Source organism: Pan troglodytes, chromosome 6 (genome assembly GCF_028858775.2).
Source record: "Pan troglodytes isolate AG18354 chromosome 6, NHGRI_mPanTro3-v2.0_pri, whole genome shotgun sequence".
Classification (NCBI taxonomy): Eukaryota; Metazoa; Chordata; class Mammalia; order Primates; family Hominidae; genus Pan; species Pan troglodytes.
Genome location: NC_072404.2, coordinates 137,601,901 through 137,614,881, shown reverse-complemented (window position 1 = coordinate 137,614,881; position 12,981 = coordinate 137,601,901). Strand labels below are relative to the sequence as shown.

Below are 12,981 nucleotides of genomic sequence, written 5' to 3'. Positions count from 1 at the left end.
AGGTAAGGTGGGCATAGCTACTGTAATAGACAGCAGAGGCAAAGCAGTAATCAGAATAGTCTGACTCGTGTAGAGCTCTGGCATTGGCTAATTAATTGCAGTGTTCCTAGAAGTGAAATTGATAGGAAGCCTACTGCATTCCTACTTAATTTATATAAGCAGAAAACTTCCAGGTTGAGTGGACAAAAGACTAATTTGAATTATAAAAGTAGAACATAATGACCCCTCAATCAATTTCCAGATGAGCCAGTTTACAGACCCAGAATCCCTCGAATGAAAGGGAGGCTGAGTCCCCGTGAGGAAGGACCCCTCCACACTACTGACAATTTATGCTGTTAATCTTTCTCCCATCCTTTCCCAACAAGACCTCTAGCATTTTACCAGGGTAGCTGTGCACTGGGGAAAGGGAAATGACAAGACATTTCAGGGACTACTGGACACTGGCTCTGAGCTGACATTGATTCCAGGGGACCCAAAACGTCATTGTGGTCCTCCAGTTAAAGTAGGGGTTTACAGAGGTCAGATAATTATGGTGTTTTGCTCAGGTCTGACTTACAGTGGATCCAGTGGGTCCCTGGACTCATCCTGTGGTCATTTCCCCAGTGCCAGAATGCATAATTGGCATAGACATACTTAGCAGCTGGCAGAACCCCCAAATTGGCTCCCCGATTGGTAGAGTGAGGGCTACCATGGTGGGAAAGGCCAAATGGAAACCATTGGAGCTACCTCTACCTAAAAAAAATAGTAAATCAAAAACATTATCACAGCCCTGGAGGGATTGTGGAGATTAGTGCCACCATCAAGGACTTGAAAGACACAGGGGTGTTGATTCCCACCACATACCCATTCAACTCTCCTATTTGGCCTGTGAAGAAGACATATGGATCTTGGAGAATGACAGTGGATTATCATAAGCTTAACCAAGTCATAACTCCAAGTGCAATTGCTGTACCAGATGTGGTTTAATTGCTTGAGCAAATTAACACATCTCCTGGTACCTGGTATGCAGCCATTGATTTGGCAAATGCCTTTTTCTCCATTCCTGTCCATAAGGCCCACCAGAAGCAATTTGCCTTCAGCTGGCAAGGCCAGCAATACACCTTTACTGTCCTACCTCAGGGGTATATCAACTCTCCAGTTTTGTGTCATAATCTTGATCACTTTTTGCTTCCATAAGATACCACATTACATTGATGACATTATGCTGATTGGATCCAGTGAGCAAGAAGTAGCAAATACACTGAACTTATTGATGAGACATCTGTGGGCCAGAGAATGGGAAATAAATCCATAAATCTGATTAACATTTAGGGACCTTCTACCTCAGTAAAATTTCTAGGGTTTCAGTGGTGTGGGGCCTGTCAAGATATTCCTTCTAAGGTGAATGATAAGTTCCTGCATTTGGCCCTTCTTACAACCAAGAAAGAGGGACAATACCTAGTGGGCCTATTTGGATTTTGGAGGCAACACATTCCTCATTTTGGTGTGTTACTCTGGCCCATTTATTGAGTGACCTGGAAGGCTGCCAGTTTTGAGTAGGGCCCAGAAGAGGAGAAGGCTTTTCAACAGGTCCAGGCTGCTGTGAAAGCTGCTCTGCCACTTGGGCCATATGACCCAGCAGATCTAATGGTTCTTCACATGTCAGTGGCAAACAGGGATGCTGTCTGGAGCCTCTGGCAGGCCCCCATAGGTTTATTACAGTGCTCTAGGATTTTGGAGCCAGGCTTTGCCATCTTCTGCAGATAACTACTCTTCTTTTGAGAGACAGACCTTGGCCTGTTACTGGGCTTTGATGAAAACTGAACATTTGACTATGAGTCATCAAGCCACCATGTGACCTGAACTGCCTATCATGAACTGGGTGCTTTCTGACCCATCTAGCCATAAAGTGGGTCGTGAACAGCAGCATTCCATCATCAGATGGAAGTGAATATACGTGACTGGGCTTGAGCAGGTCCTGAAGGCACAAGTAAGTTACACGAGAAAGTGGCTCAAATGCCCATGGTCTCCACTCCTGACACCTTGCCTTCTCTCCCACAGTCTGCACCAATGGCATCTTGGGGAGTTTCCTATGATCAGTTTACAGAAGAGAAGGCTACAGCCTGGTTCACAGATGGTTCTGCATGATATGCAGGCACCACCCCAAAGTGGACAGCTGCAGCACTGCAACCCCTTTCTAGGACATCCCTGAAGGACAGCAGTGAAGGGAAATCTTCCCAGTGGGCAGAACTTTGAGCAATGCATCTCATTGTGCACTTTGCATGGAAGGAGAAATGGCCAGATGTGTGATTATATACTGATTCATGGCCTGTAGCCAGTGGTTTGGCTGGATGGTCAGAGACTTGGAAGTATAATTGGAAAATTGGTGACAAAGAAATTTGGGGAAGAGGTATGTGGGTGGACCTCTCTGAGTAGTCAAAAACTGTGAAGATATTTATATTTCATGTGAGTGCTCACCAAGGGTGACCTCAGCAGGAGTGTTTACTAATCAAATGGATAGAATGACTCATTCTGTGGACACCACTCAGCCTCTTTCCCCAGCCACCGCTGTCGTCACCAAAAGGACCCATGAACAAAGTGGCCATGGTAGCAGAGATGGAGGTTTCATGTGAGCTCAGCAACCTGGACTTCCACTCACCAAGGCTGACCTGGCTACAGCCACTGCTGAGTGCCCAATTTGCTACAGCAGAGAGCAACACTGAGCCCTCCATATGGCACCATTTCTAGGGGCGATCAGCCAGCTACTTGGTGGTGGCAGGTTGGTTATATTGGACCACTTCCATCATGGAAAGGGCAGAGGTTTGTCCTCACTGGAATAGACACTTACTCCGGGTATGGGTTTTCCTATGCTGCATGTAGTACTTCAGCCAAGACTACCATCCATGGACTCACAGAATGTCTTATCCACCCTCATAGTATTTCACACAGCATTGCCTATGACCAAGACACTCACTTTATGGCTAAGGAAGTGTGGCAGTGGGATCATGCCCATGGAATTCACTGGTCTTACCATGCTCCCCATCATCCAGAAGCAGGTGGATTGAAAGAACTGTTGAATGGCCTTTTGAGGTCACAATTACAACACCAACTAGGTGACAATACATTGCAGGGCTGGGGCAAAGTTCTCCAGAAGGCTGTGTATGCTCTGAATCAGTGTCCGATATATGGCACTGTTTCTCCTGTAGCCAGATTTCACTGGTCCAGGAATTATGGGGTGGAATTGGAAATGGCACCATTCACCATCACCCCTAGTGATCCACTAGCAAAATTTTTGCTTCCTGTTCCCATGACATTATGTTCTGCTGGCCTGGAGGTCTTAGCTCCGGAGGGAGGAACGCTGCCACCAGGAGACACAATAACAATTCCATTAAACTAGAAGTTAAGATTGCCACCTGGACACTTTGAGCTCCTCTTACCTTTAAGCCAATATGCTAAGAAGGGAGTCCCAGTGTTGGCTGGGGTGATTGATCTGAACTATCAAGATGAAATCAGTGTACTACTCCACAATGGAAGTAAGGAAGAGTGTATGTGTAATACAGGAGATGCTTTAGGGCTTCTCTTAGTATTACTATGCCCTGTGATGAAGGTCAATGGGAAACTACAATAGTCCAATCCAGGCAGGACTACAAAGGGTCCAGATCCTTCAGGAATGAAGGTTTGGGTCACTCCACCAGGGAAAAAACCATGACCTGCTGAGGTGCTTGCTGAAGGCAAATGGAATACAGAATGGGTAGTAGAAGAAGGTAGTTATCAATACCAGCCTACAATCACATGACCAATTGCAGAAACAAGGACTGTAATTGTCATGAGTATTTCCTCCTTCTTTTGTTAAAAACATGTTTGTGCATGCATACACTTGTACTAAGAAAATATCTTCATTTTATTTCCTTTTTCCTTTAACATGTGACATAATATTTATTGACTTCATATCAGCATTTAAGTGTTGTTAACTTTACATAATAACATTTGGGTTGGGAATTGGTGCGCTTCTGGTTGCGTGAAAGATAGTTGTATTGTGTTAGGCATAATTACAACCTTATTATTGTCTTTATTTGAAGATTATATATGATCTTAGGAGATGTGTATGGGTTCAAGTTGATAAGGGGTGGGCTTGTAATAGTTAAAACTGAGTGTCAACTTGATTGGATTGAAGAATGCAAAGTATTGGTCCTGGTTGTGTCTGTGAGGGTGTTGCTAAAGGAGATTAACATTTGAGTCAGTGGTGTGGGAAGGGCATACCCACACTTAATCTGGGTGGGCACAATTCAATCAACTGCTGGCATGGCCAGAATAAAAGCAGGCAGAAGAATGTGAAAAGACTAGACTGGCTTAGCCTCCCAGCCTATATCTTTCTCCATGCTAGATGCTTCCTGCCCTCAAACATCAGACTTCAAATTCTTCAGCTTTGGAACTTGGACTGGCATCATTGCTTCTCAGCTTGCAGATGCCCTATTATGGGACCTTGTGATTGTATGAGTTAATGCTCCTCAATAAACTCCCCTTCATATATACATACATATATATATATAACTATATATATATATCGTATAAATATATATCCTATTAGTTCTATATATACAAAATAGGATATATATTATATATAATAGGATATATATATATACACACATATATAATAGGATATATATAGCCTATTAGTTCTATATATAATAGGATATATATAAAAAATAGGATATATATAACAGTATATATATAATGGGATATAGACACACATATATAATAGGATATATATACATATATATCGTATTCTGTCCCTCTAGAGGACCGTGATTGATACAAATGTCGTTGGTATTTTGATAGAGGGTGCATTGAATCTCTAAATTGTTTTGGGTAATATGAACATTTTAATAATATTGATTCTTCTAATTCATAAACATGGAATTTTTTCCATTTTTTGGTGTCCCCTTCAATTTCTCTTGTCAGTGTTTTATAGTTTTCATTATACAGGTATTTCACTTAGTATTTCATTTTAAAGTTATACCCAGTCAAGCCAGTGCAAAAACGTTTAATGTCAATGTTTAGGGAGATGTCCTTTTAGGACTTGTGCTGAACTCATTGAAGCTCTGAATTTTCAGGGAGCCCCTTGTTCATCTTTGTGTTCTTTATTTTGATCCAATCAAGTCCTTATGCAGACATAGCTGCTAAAACTGTGAGCCTTAAACCCTCAAAATTGCCAGAACTCAAGTTCCTTGTGGCTGATAGATGTAGTCTTTCCTTAACTTTAATTCATTACAAAGTATTTTCTTGTTTAACACAATGTAAAGAACGTTGCCTCACCATAGGTTATGCATAGAAAAAAGATGATTTGTTAGGGAAAAAATGTACAGTGACAGCAGTCTTTTGAATTCAACCTATAGAGTATATACTATATCCGAAATATTTTATACCATTTTTTCAGTCATACACACTTTCTACTATCAGAATACTTTGACAATTATAATCAGGGAGACAGAAAGGATAGAAATTTTAAAATAAAATTGCATTTATAAATCATTTGTGTTAGAATATAATGAATTTCTACTGAAGTCACTTATTACTTGTGTTGTTTCAAAAGCTACTGCATATATTAATTGCTAATAACAAGCTACATGACTGAAACAAAAAGATCATCTAATCCAATCTAACTTCCTTTCCAAGAAAATCAATCAATGATGTTGCTAAGAAAATGGAATAGAAAAACTGTTCACCTTGTAGCCATTATTGCATATTCAGTGTTGAGACTTCTGATCTAGTTGCCATTGAGGGATTTTTCTTTGAAAATGTGAAAATCAAGGTAACCGTTTATTGTCAGACTTTTGTTGCTATGGAAGTATTCATTATCTTGGAACACCTAATGTGAAGGAAACAAATAGAATTAGTGGAGGCATAAATGGAATATAAACTTGTGACCCCCTACATTGCAACTAGAGCAAGTCTCCTTCCTTATTTTGCTCAATAGATTTTCTGAAGCTGCTCTGTGAAAATACCAGGTGGTAGTTGGAGGGAATGTCTGTTCAGCAATGTCTGGGGTGGGGTGGGGGAGGTGCTAAACCAGGACTAGACTGCCTGTTAGTGCTCATGTAAAGTTCCCAGTCTAGAGAATGAAGAGGCAGAGGGACAAAAAAGCTGACAAGTTTGGGGATTTGGTTTGGCAATGTCTATGTGAATAGAGCCTGACCCTTGTGTCTTTAGAAATTTTAAGTAAATGATCCAAGCTTCAGGTTTGGTCATTTCCTAGGTCCTTTAAATGGATCTAGGCAACAAATGAGACCTGTCATAAAGATCATGTGAAAGCCTGATTGCTGTCACTAGTAACTGTTTGCAAAATAATTCAGACAGCATCCCATTCACTCTTTTTAACTAACCACCTCCTTGTTATTATCTTATCTGACTCCTGGCCCTTGGGTCTGAATTCCAATCTCAGTACGAATGTTAGGTTTCACCTCCTGATTCTGAGGAACCATTCTGGTCATGCTTTTGGTTCTCTCTATTAAGTAGAATTTTGGAACTTGACTTTTAGCTTCAGAATTTCTATATGGGAAAAGCATAGGAGTGGTAAGAGTGTGGGAAAGCAGGGACTGAGGGAACTATAAAGAAATTTTTATGTGCATGGCACACATATTTTTATTCATCTTGTTTGTTATAGAGTAATTAAGATGCCAAGTTTTAGAAAGTTACTGTAAGCATAGTTAGGATAAAATTGAGAAAATATCCTTATCAAGGAATTTTAATCTTTCTTAATTTTGTGATGGTTTAGAAAAGAACAATTAATGGAGATTTTACGGAGAAGGGGAATAAAGTCCTGGCATACCCCAGACTTTCATTTTCAAGTATTATAGCTTCCAGCAACTTGCTCTCCACCGGAATGGCCTTGACTCACCATCAGAGGGATCTGACACAAATACTAGCTGCACCCAGAAGTGGCAGGATATTATCAATACCACAAAACCTTCTATGATGTATTAGTTAGAGCTTTTATAGTTATGGGTGGCAGAAAACCCAATCCAATTGGCCTAAGCAAAGAGGGATTGGTCTACTATAAGAAACACATATAGGGCAGTGCTAACTTCAGATCCACTTGGCTTCTGGGGCTGAACATCATCTGTCTCTGTGTCTTGGCATTGTTCTATTCCACAAGTTGATGTCATTTTCAGACAGGCCCTTATCTTGCAGAAGTGACACGATTGCATCAGTTCTAACTTTACTTTCATATCCTGAAGAGACCAGGAACATTACTGAAGGTGGGAGAATCTGGACTTATCAAATATAATTGTGGTGATATTTCTGTAAGGATGGGGAATAGGTGATAGACGGCAACTCTGCAACTGTCCACCTCACATGACTCTTTGAAACTCAGACATTGAATATTTTCCTACTTTTTATTTCAACCTTGCTCCTAATTTACACATCATCCTTTCTATCACTTCCCCTCTCACTCTAAGTAACTACAATATATTAGATAGAATGCACCTGGGGTTCTATGCAGCACCTTAAATGCCTGTCTTAGCCTGTCATTTTAAATTCAGTAAATGTGTATTAGATGCCTTTATGTAGGGCATTGAATTACATAATGCTTGGCTGTGGAACAAGAAGAGCCAGGCTATTTTTTTCCAGACAGTAAGTGTTTATCTCTGGGTAGTATATTAATTTGAGGAAGGACATTCCTAGTTGGCTTTTACCCATGCAACAAATCATGTAGCTAGACTCCTTCCATCTGTGGCATCATCATTCCAGGGACTTATAATCATCTGACTCTAGCTGGTGGAAGGGAAAAAAGAGATAGAGAAGTTACATGAGGTTCCTAAAACTCTTGGCCGCAAAGGAGGACCCTCCCTCTCATGTTTCATTGGTGAGAATTAGTCAGATAGCCATGTGCAGGTAGGTGCAGGAGCATTGGGAAATATCATTCTTAGCCATCTCTGCATTCTCACTGCACACATCACAGTGTGAGGAAACATGCAAAATATGGAGTCTCTGTTTCTTTAGAAGGGAAAGCCGATTCCTATAGATACATAGCAGACAATAACTGAGGAAGAAGTTTCACAATTCATTTTAGAAAACCAAGCATTTTGGTGTTGTTTTAGATTTTAACCCCCTGAGTGTTGGTTATATATGTTGAAATTTCTTGGCATACTGCCATTCCCCAAAATATGCACAGATAGAAGCTTAGTAAATGCTGCTTGAAGGTAATGTTCTTCTTTCTCAGGGCAGGATCTGATTTTTTTGAAACTCCCTATATGCCTGATACAATAGTCTGCTCACAGCAGGTACATAGGAACAGTTAGCAGGTACCCCTGGGGCAACTCTGCTTCCAAGATCTTAATCTCCTTTCTGACCTTGCCCTTTCTTTCCTACTGGAGTTGCTCTTGGTTCTCACCATGAGCTTCATTCCAAAGACTATCACTACAATGCTGGGTTTACTTTCCTGCTTCTCAGAGCAGCCATTCAATGACACACAAAGTAGCACACTCAGATCCGTGACTCCCTTCAATAAGCATTAGCAGCAAAGCCTAAGCATTACTTAGAATAAGATATTGCCTAAGTATTACTTAGAATAAGATTCCTAAACTATTGTGTGGGGATCTATCTCATCATATTAGAATAGGTTAGACTTTTTCAGTACCATATTCCGTTAACCACTTAATTATCTCCATGATCATATTTTTTTAAAAAAAACAGCAACCTTCCCCCCAAACCAGAGCAGATATCATTTCAGATTTTTACATATAGTAGAATGTTTGCTTTTTTTATTTTTTAGATCAGTGCCATTTACTGGTGCCATTTGCCCAAGGCAAATTTATTCTTATAAAAATCTCATAATTCTAAAATAATGGCAGATCTTCATATTCTTTAGATGTGAGTTGTTTGGAATGTTATATTAACATAGCACACATTGAGGCTTATTTAGCTTTGCGTCTTTAGCTCAAACTGTTTTATAATTTCTAGCAGAGAAGATAACCCTAAAATAATGCATATTAAAGAACAAGCTCTAGTAATTATAGAAATCTCGTTTCATATAATCAAGTCCAAACACCTTATCAATGCTGGATCACCTGATTGTGGAGCTCCCCTTTGTAATCATCTTTGCAATTCCAGTCCTGGAAGTTTTGTTGCCATGAGGTTTTGACAATGGCATGAATAATGGCTACTCCTTCCTGTTTGGGGAAGAAAAAGGAAATGGGAATTAAGGAGGTGAGAGTATGTTCCCAGTGGGAAGCTCTGGGCAGTGTGATGAAGCAGGGAAAGTGTTAAGGGACACCAAAACAAACACACACACAGAGGTGCGTGGGAAGATCTCGAATTTGTGAGACTTCAAGATTATACAATTTGGGCTGGGCGCGGTGGCTCACACCTGTAATCCCAGCACTTTGGGAGGCCGAGGCAGGTGGATCACGAGGTCAGGAGGTCGAGACCATCCTGGTGAACATGGTGAAACCACCTCTCTACTAAAAATAAAAAAAAAATTATCCAGGCGTGGTGGTGGGCGCCTGTAGTCCCAGCTACTCGGGAGGCTGAGGCAGGAGAATGGTGTGAACCCAGGAGGCAGAGCTTGCAGTGAGCTGAGATGGCACCACTGCACTCCAGCCTGGGCTACTGAGCAAGACTCTGTCTCAAAAAAAAAAATTATACGATTTGAAGAGCTCTCTTTAAGGAAAGAAATTTGCAATTATAAGTTCATGATTTTATATTCACAAAAATGAATATCTATCTGGAATGAAAAAGAAATGACAAGTTACAAATTTTTAAAAGGTGGTAAATTCAACAAATGTCACAAAAATCAAGAAAAATTGCATAATCATTAGCTATCTAACACACTTGTCAAATACTTTTTTGTCTGGAGTTTCGACCCTGTGATCACTTCTTCATAAGAAACATTTTGCAGAAAGAGAATGAAATGATAATTCAATATTTCCTTAGCATGATTAATTGAAATTTACCTTTTTATTACTGACTGTTGAAAGGCAAAACATAGGAAACTTTAGACACTATTTACAGTGCCACTACAAGTTCATACTCTATAAGTATAGAGATTATGATAAATTCTATGTATGTAATTTCCATCAAAAAAGAAAATGCACTGTGCATTCATGATTGTACATACCATGTGTTATTTAATATGTTCTTGTTTTCATAAAACGTTCATGAGCATCATCATCTCCTTTGCTTACATTTTACATGCCTGACAACTGGAAAACTTTTCCACTAACCAGCTCTGGCTCATGCATTTCAACTTTTTAAAATTTTCACTACCCACATATATCTGGCCCCAGATGCTCTAGGACATGTTCATATTCTGATATGATCTCTAGATACTTTGAATCAAAACCCAGGTGTATTTTCACAGTGATAGTAATAATATTTCTGGAAGGTGTGGCTAGAAATAATTATCCATGGATGTGACTGTGAATTATAAATAAATTCTAGTAAACTCAAGCTAAATATATCTCTAACTCAACTTCTTCTGAGCAAGATCCTCAGAATATCTGTGGCCACTGAAACACTACTGCACCGGTGTGGCAGGGGGCAAGTCAGAGTGGAAAAGAATAGTCTCAATTCACTGAAATTAAAATATCTTACTTTTGTGAATTAAAAAAGGAAATATATGCACATATTGTTGGGCCTGTATTCATCAGCATTCAGCCAGAGAAACAGAACCAGGAGGAGATATATACTAAGAGGTTTATTGCAAGGAATTGCAATAAATTCCTTGCAATTTATTCCTTAATAAATAAATTCCTTAATTTACTCCTTAATAAATTAAGAAGTTTATTGCAAGGAATTGGTTTACATGATTGTGGTAAGTCCAAAATCTTTAGGATAGACTGAACTCTCAGGCATGGGTAGCAAAAATCTGCTGTCCACAGGTGGAATTTCTTCTTTATTAAGGAAGCATCAACTCCACTCTTACAGCTCAACTGATTAAATCAGTCCTATTCAGATTTCCTAAGATAATCTCTCTTACTTAAAGTCAACTGAGTATGGAATTTAATCAAATCTACACAGTACTGTCATAGCAACATCTAGGTTAGTGTTTGATTGAATTTCTGGTGACCATAACCTAGCTAAGTTGATAAGTGCAACTAATCATTGTAGGGATGTTTCCAGGCTTTGTAAATGGGCTGTGCAAAAGAGGAATGTTTAAAATGCTCTTGTTTTAGAAAAATCTGCACCTGGAGAGGGCACAGGGAATGAAAGGGATAGTTTGGAGAATACCTAGAACTGCTTCTCAATTTTGCATCAGATACATCTTACAGATTTCTTTCTCTTTCTTTTTCTTTCTTTCTTTTTCTTTCTTTCTTTCTTTCCTTCTTTCTTTCTTCTTTCTTTCTCTCTCTTTCTTTCTTCTTTCCCTTCCTTCCTTCCTTCCTTCCTTCCTTCCTTCCTTCCTTCCTTCCTTCCTTCCTTCCTTCCTTTCTTTCAGATGGAGTTTCGCTCTTGTTGCCCAGGCTGGAGTGCAATGGTGCTATCTCAGCTCACTACAACCTCCGCCTCCCAGGTTCAAGTGATTCTCTTGCCTCAGCCTCCCAAGTAGCTGGGATTATAGGCACAAACCACCACACCCCGGCGAATTTTTGTATTTTTAGTAGAGATGGGGTTTCACCATGTTGGCCAGGCTGGTCTCGAACTCCTGACCTCAGATGATCCACCCGCCCTGGCCTCCCAAAGTGCTGGGATTATAGGCATGAGCCACCGTTCCTGGCCAGACCTATTTCTTTATTCTGGGTTACATGAATTTCAAAAAGTCTTCAGGGATTTCTCTACATTGAATTTATAGAAGGAACTAATTGGATTCCTCAGAAAGATTCAGTGTTTGACCCCTGAGGAATGGAAATTCATGGCTGTATTAAGTAGCACATTACACAATAGGAGCATAAAGTTACTTGCTTCTATTATTATATATGTAAGAATAATAAGGGTCAATACCTGTAAGTAACCTACTTATGAGAAATTGTGTTCAGTCCCAATGCTCACGAAGTTATCTACCTGGGTCTTAGTGTGTGTGTCTGTGTGTGTGTGTGTGTGTGTGTGTAAGAATAAAGACTTTTAGATATGAAGAAAGCAGTAACAATTACCAGGTTTTTGAAACTAATGCTTTTTCAAAACCAACCTATTTGACAGCATTTTCTCATAGAGTTAAGAAAATTATTCTTTTAAAATAAATACCAGAAACATAAATAATGCTTTTGAAACATTGGACATTGAAGGTGAGACACTTAATAAGTTTTTTTTGTTGTTATTATTTTTTTTTTGTAGATAGACTCTAGTCAGAGTGATGTTTTGTGAGAGCCACAGAAATATTTATAAGTGGCAATGTTAAATATATTTGGACCTTGGCTTTGAAATATTGGTAAAAGTGTTCAAAGGTTTAAATTTTGTGCCTTTTGTTCAAGGGTAAATAGGCTCTGGAGCTGCTATGCATGAAAGGGAACAGCATCATTGTTATCTAGAGTATGTCACGGAATCTTTATGTGCATTTGTAATATCAATTCTTTTAGTTTGCCAGAGTTTGTTTTTGCCTTGGGTTCCGAAAGCAGGGTTAACTTTTCAAAAAACTGTTTTTATTTCTAATATTTATTAGCTTATTTGACTTTCTTTGCATTTAAATGTATATTTTGGGGTTGCTCGGTCAATTTCTGTAAAAAGACAGATGGGATTTCAACAGGAATTGCATTGAATCTGCAGATTTATTTGTGGAATATTGTGATCTTGTCAAAATTAAATTGTGCTATCCTTGAATTTAGTTGTCTTTTCATTTATTTAGATCTTTGATTTCTTTCAGAATTTTTTTTTTAACTTTACAGTGGACAAGTCTCAACCTTTTATTTTCTTCCAACTTTTATTTTAGGTTCAGCGGTGTTTGCTACATGAATAAATTGCATGTCATGGGGGTTTCTTGTACAGATTATTTTGTCAGGGTTAACTTTCTAATGTTAGCCTTTTCTTAAATCTACATGAAGATGTATTTATTACTGTTTTGGGAGG

General features: G+C 39.2%; 1 protein-coding gene across 9 annotated transcripts in view; it reads right to left on the bottom strand.

Moving 5' to 3' along the window:
• LOC134810568 (uncharacterized) overlaps window positions 1-12,981 on the bottom strand; it is a 73,015-nt gene that overhangs the window by 11,303 nt on the left and 48,731 nt on the right. For 5 of the 9 annotated variants that reach the window (XR_010158970.1, XR_010158973.1, XR_010158974.1 and 2 more), the window contains 2 exons: window positions 9,051-9,152; window positions 5,706-5,848 (listed from right to left, as the gene is read on the bottom strand). Coding sequence is in view for 3 of the 9 variants with exons in the window: in XM_063815554.1 (XP_063671624.1) it covers window positions 5,747-5,848; window positions 9,051-9,152 (204 nt within the window). In the remaining 6 variants the exon portion in view is untranslated. Of the gene's footprint in view, window positions 1-1,114; window positions 1,262-4,914; window positions 5,849-9,050; window positions 9,153-12,981 lie in introns of those variants that run through there. The other 4 variants (XR_010158971.1, XM_063815552.1, XM_063815553.1 and 1 more) reach the window with 3 other exon arrangements.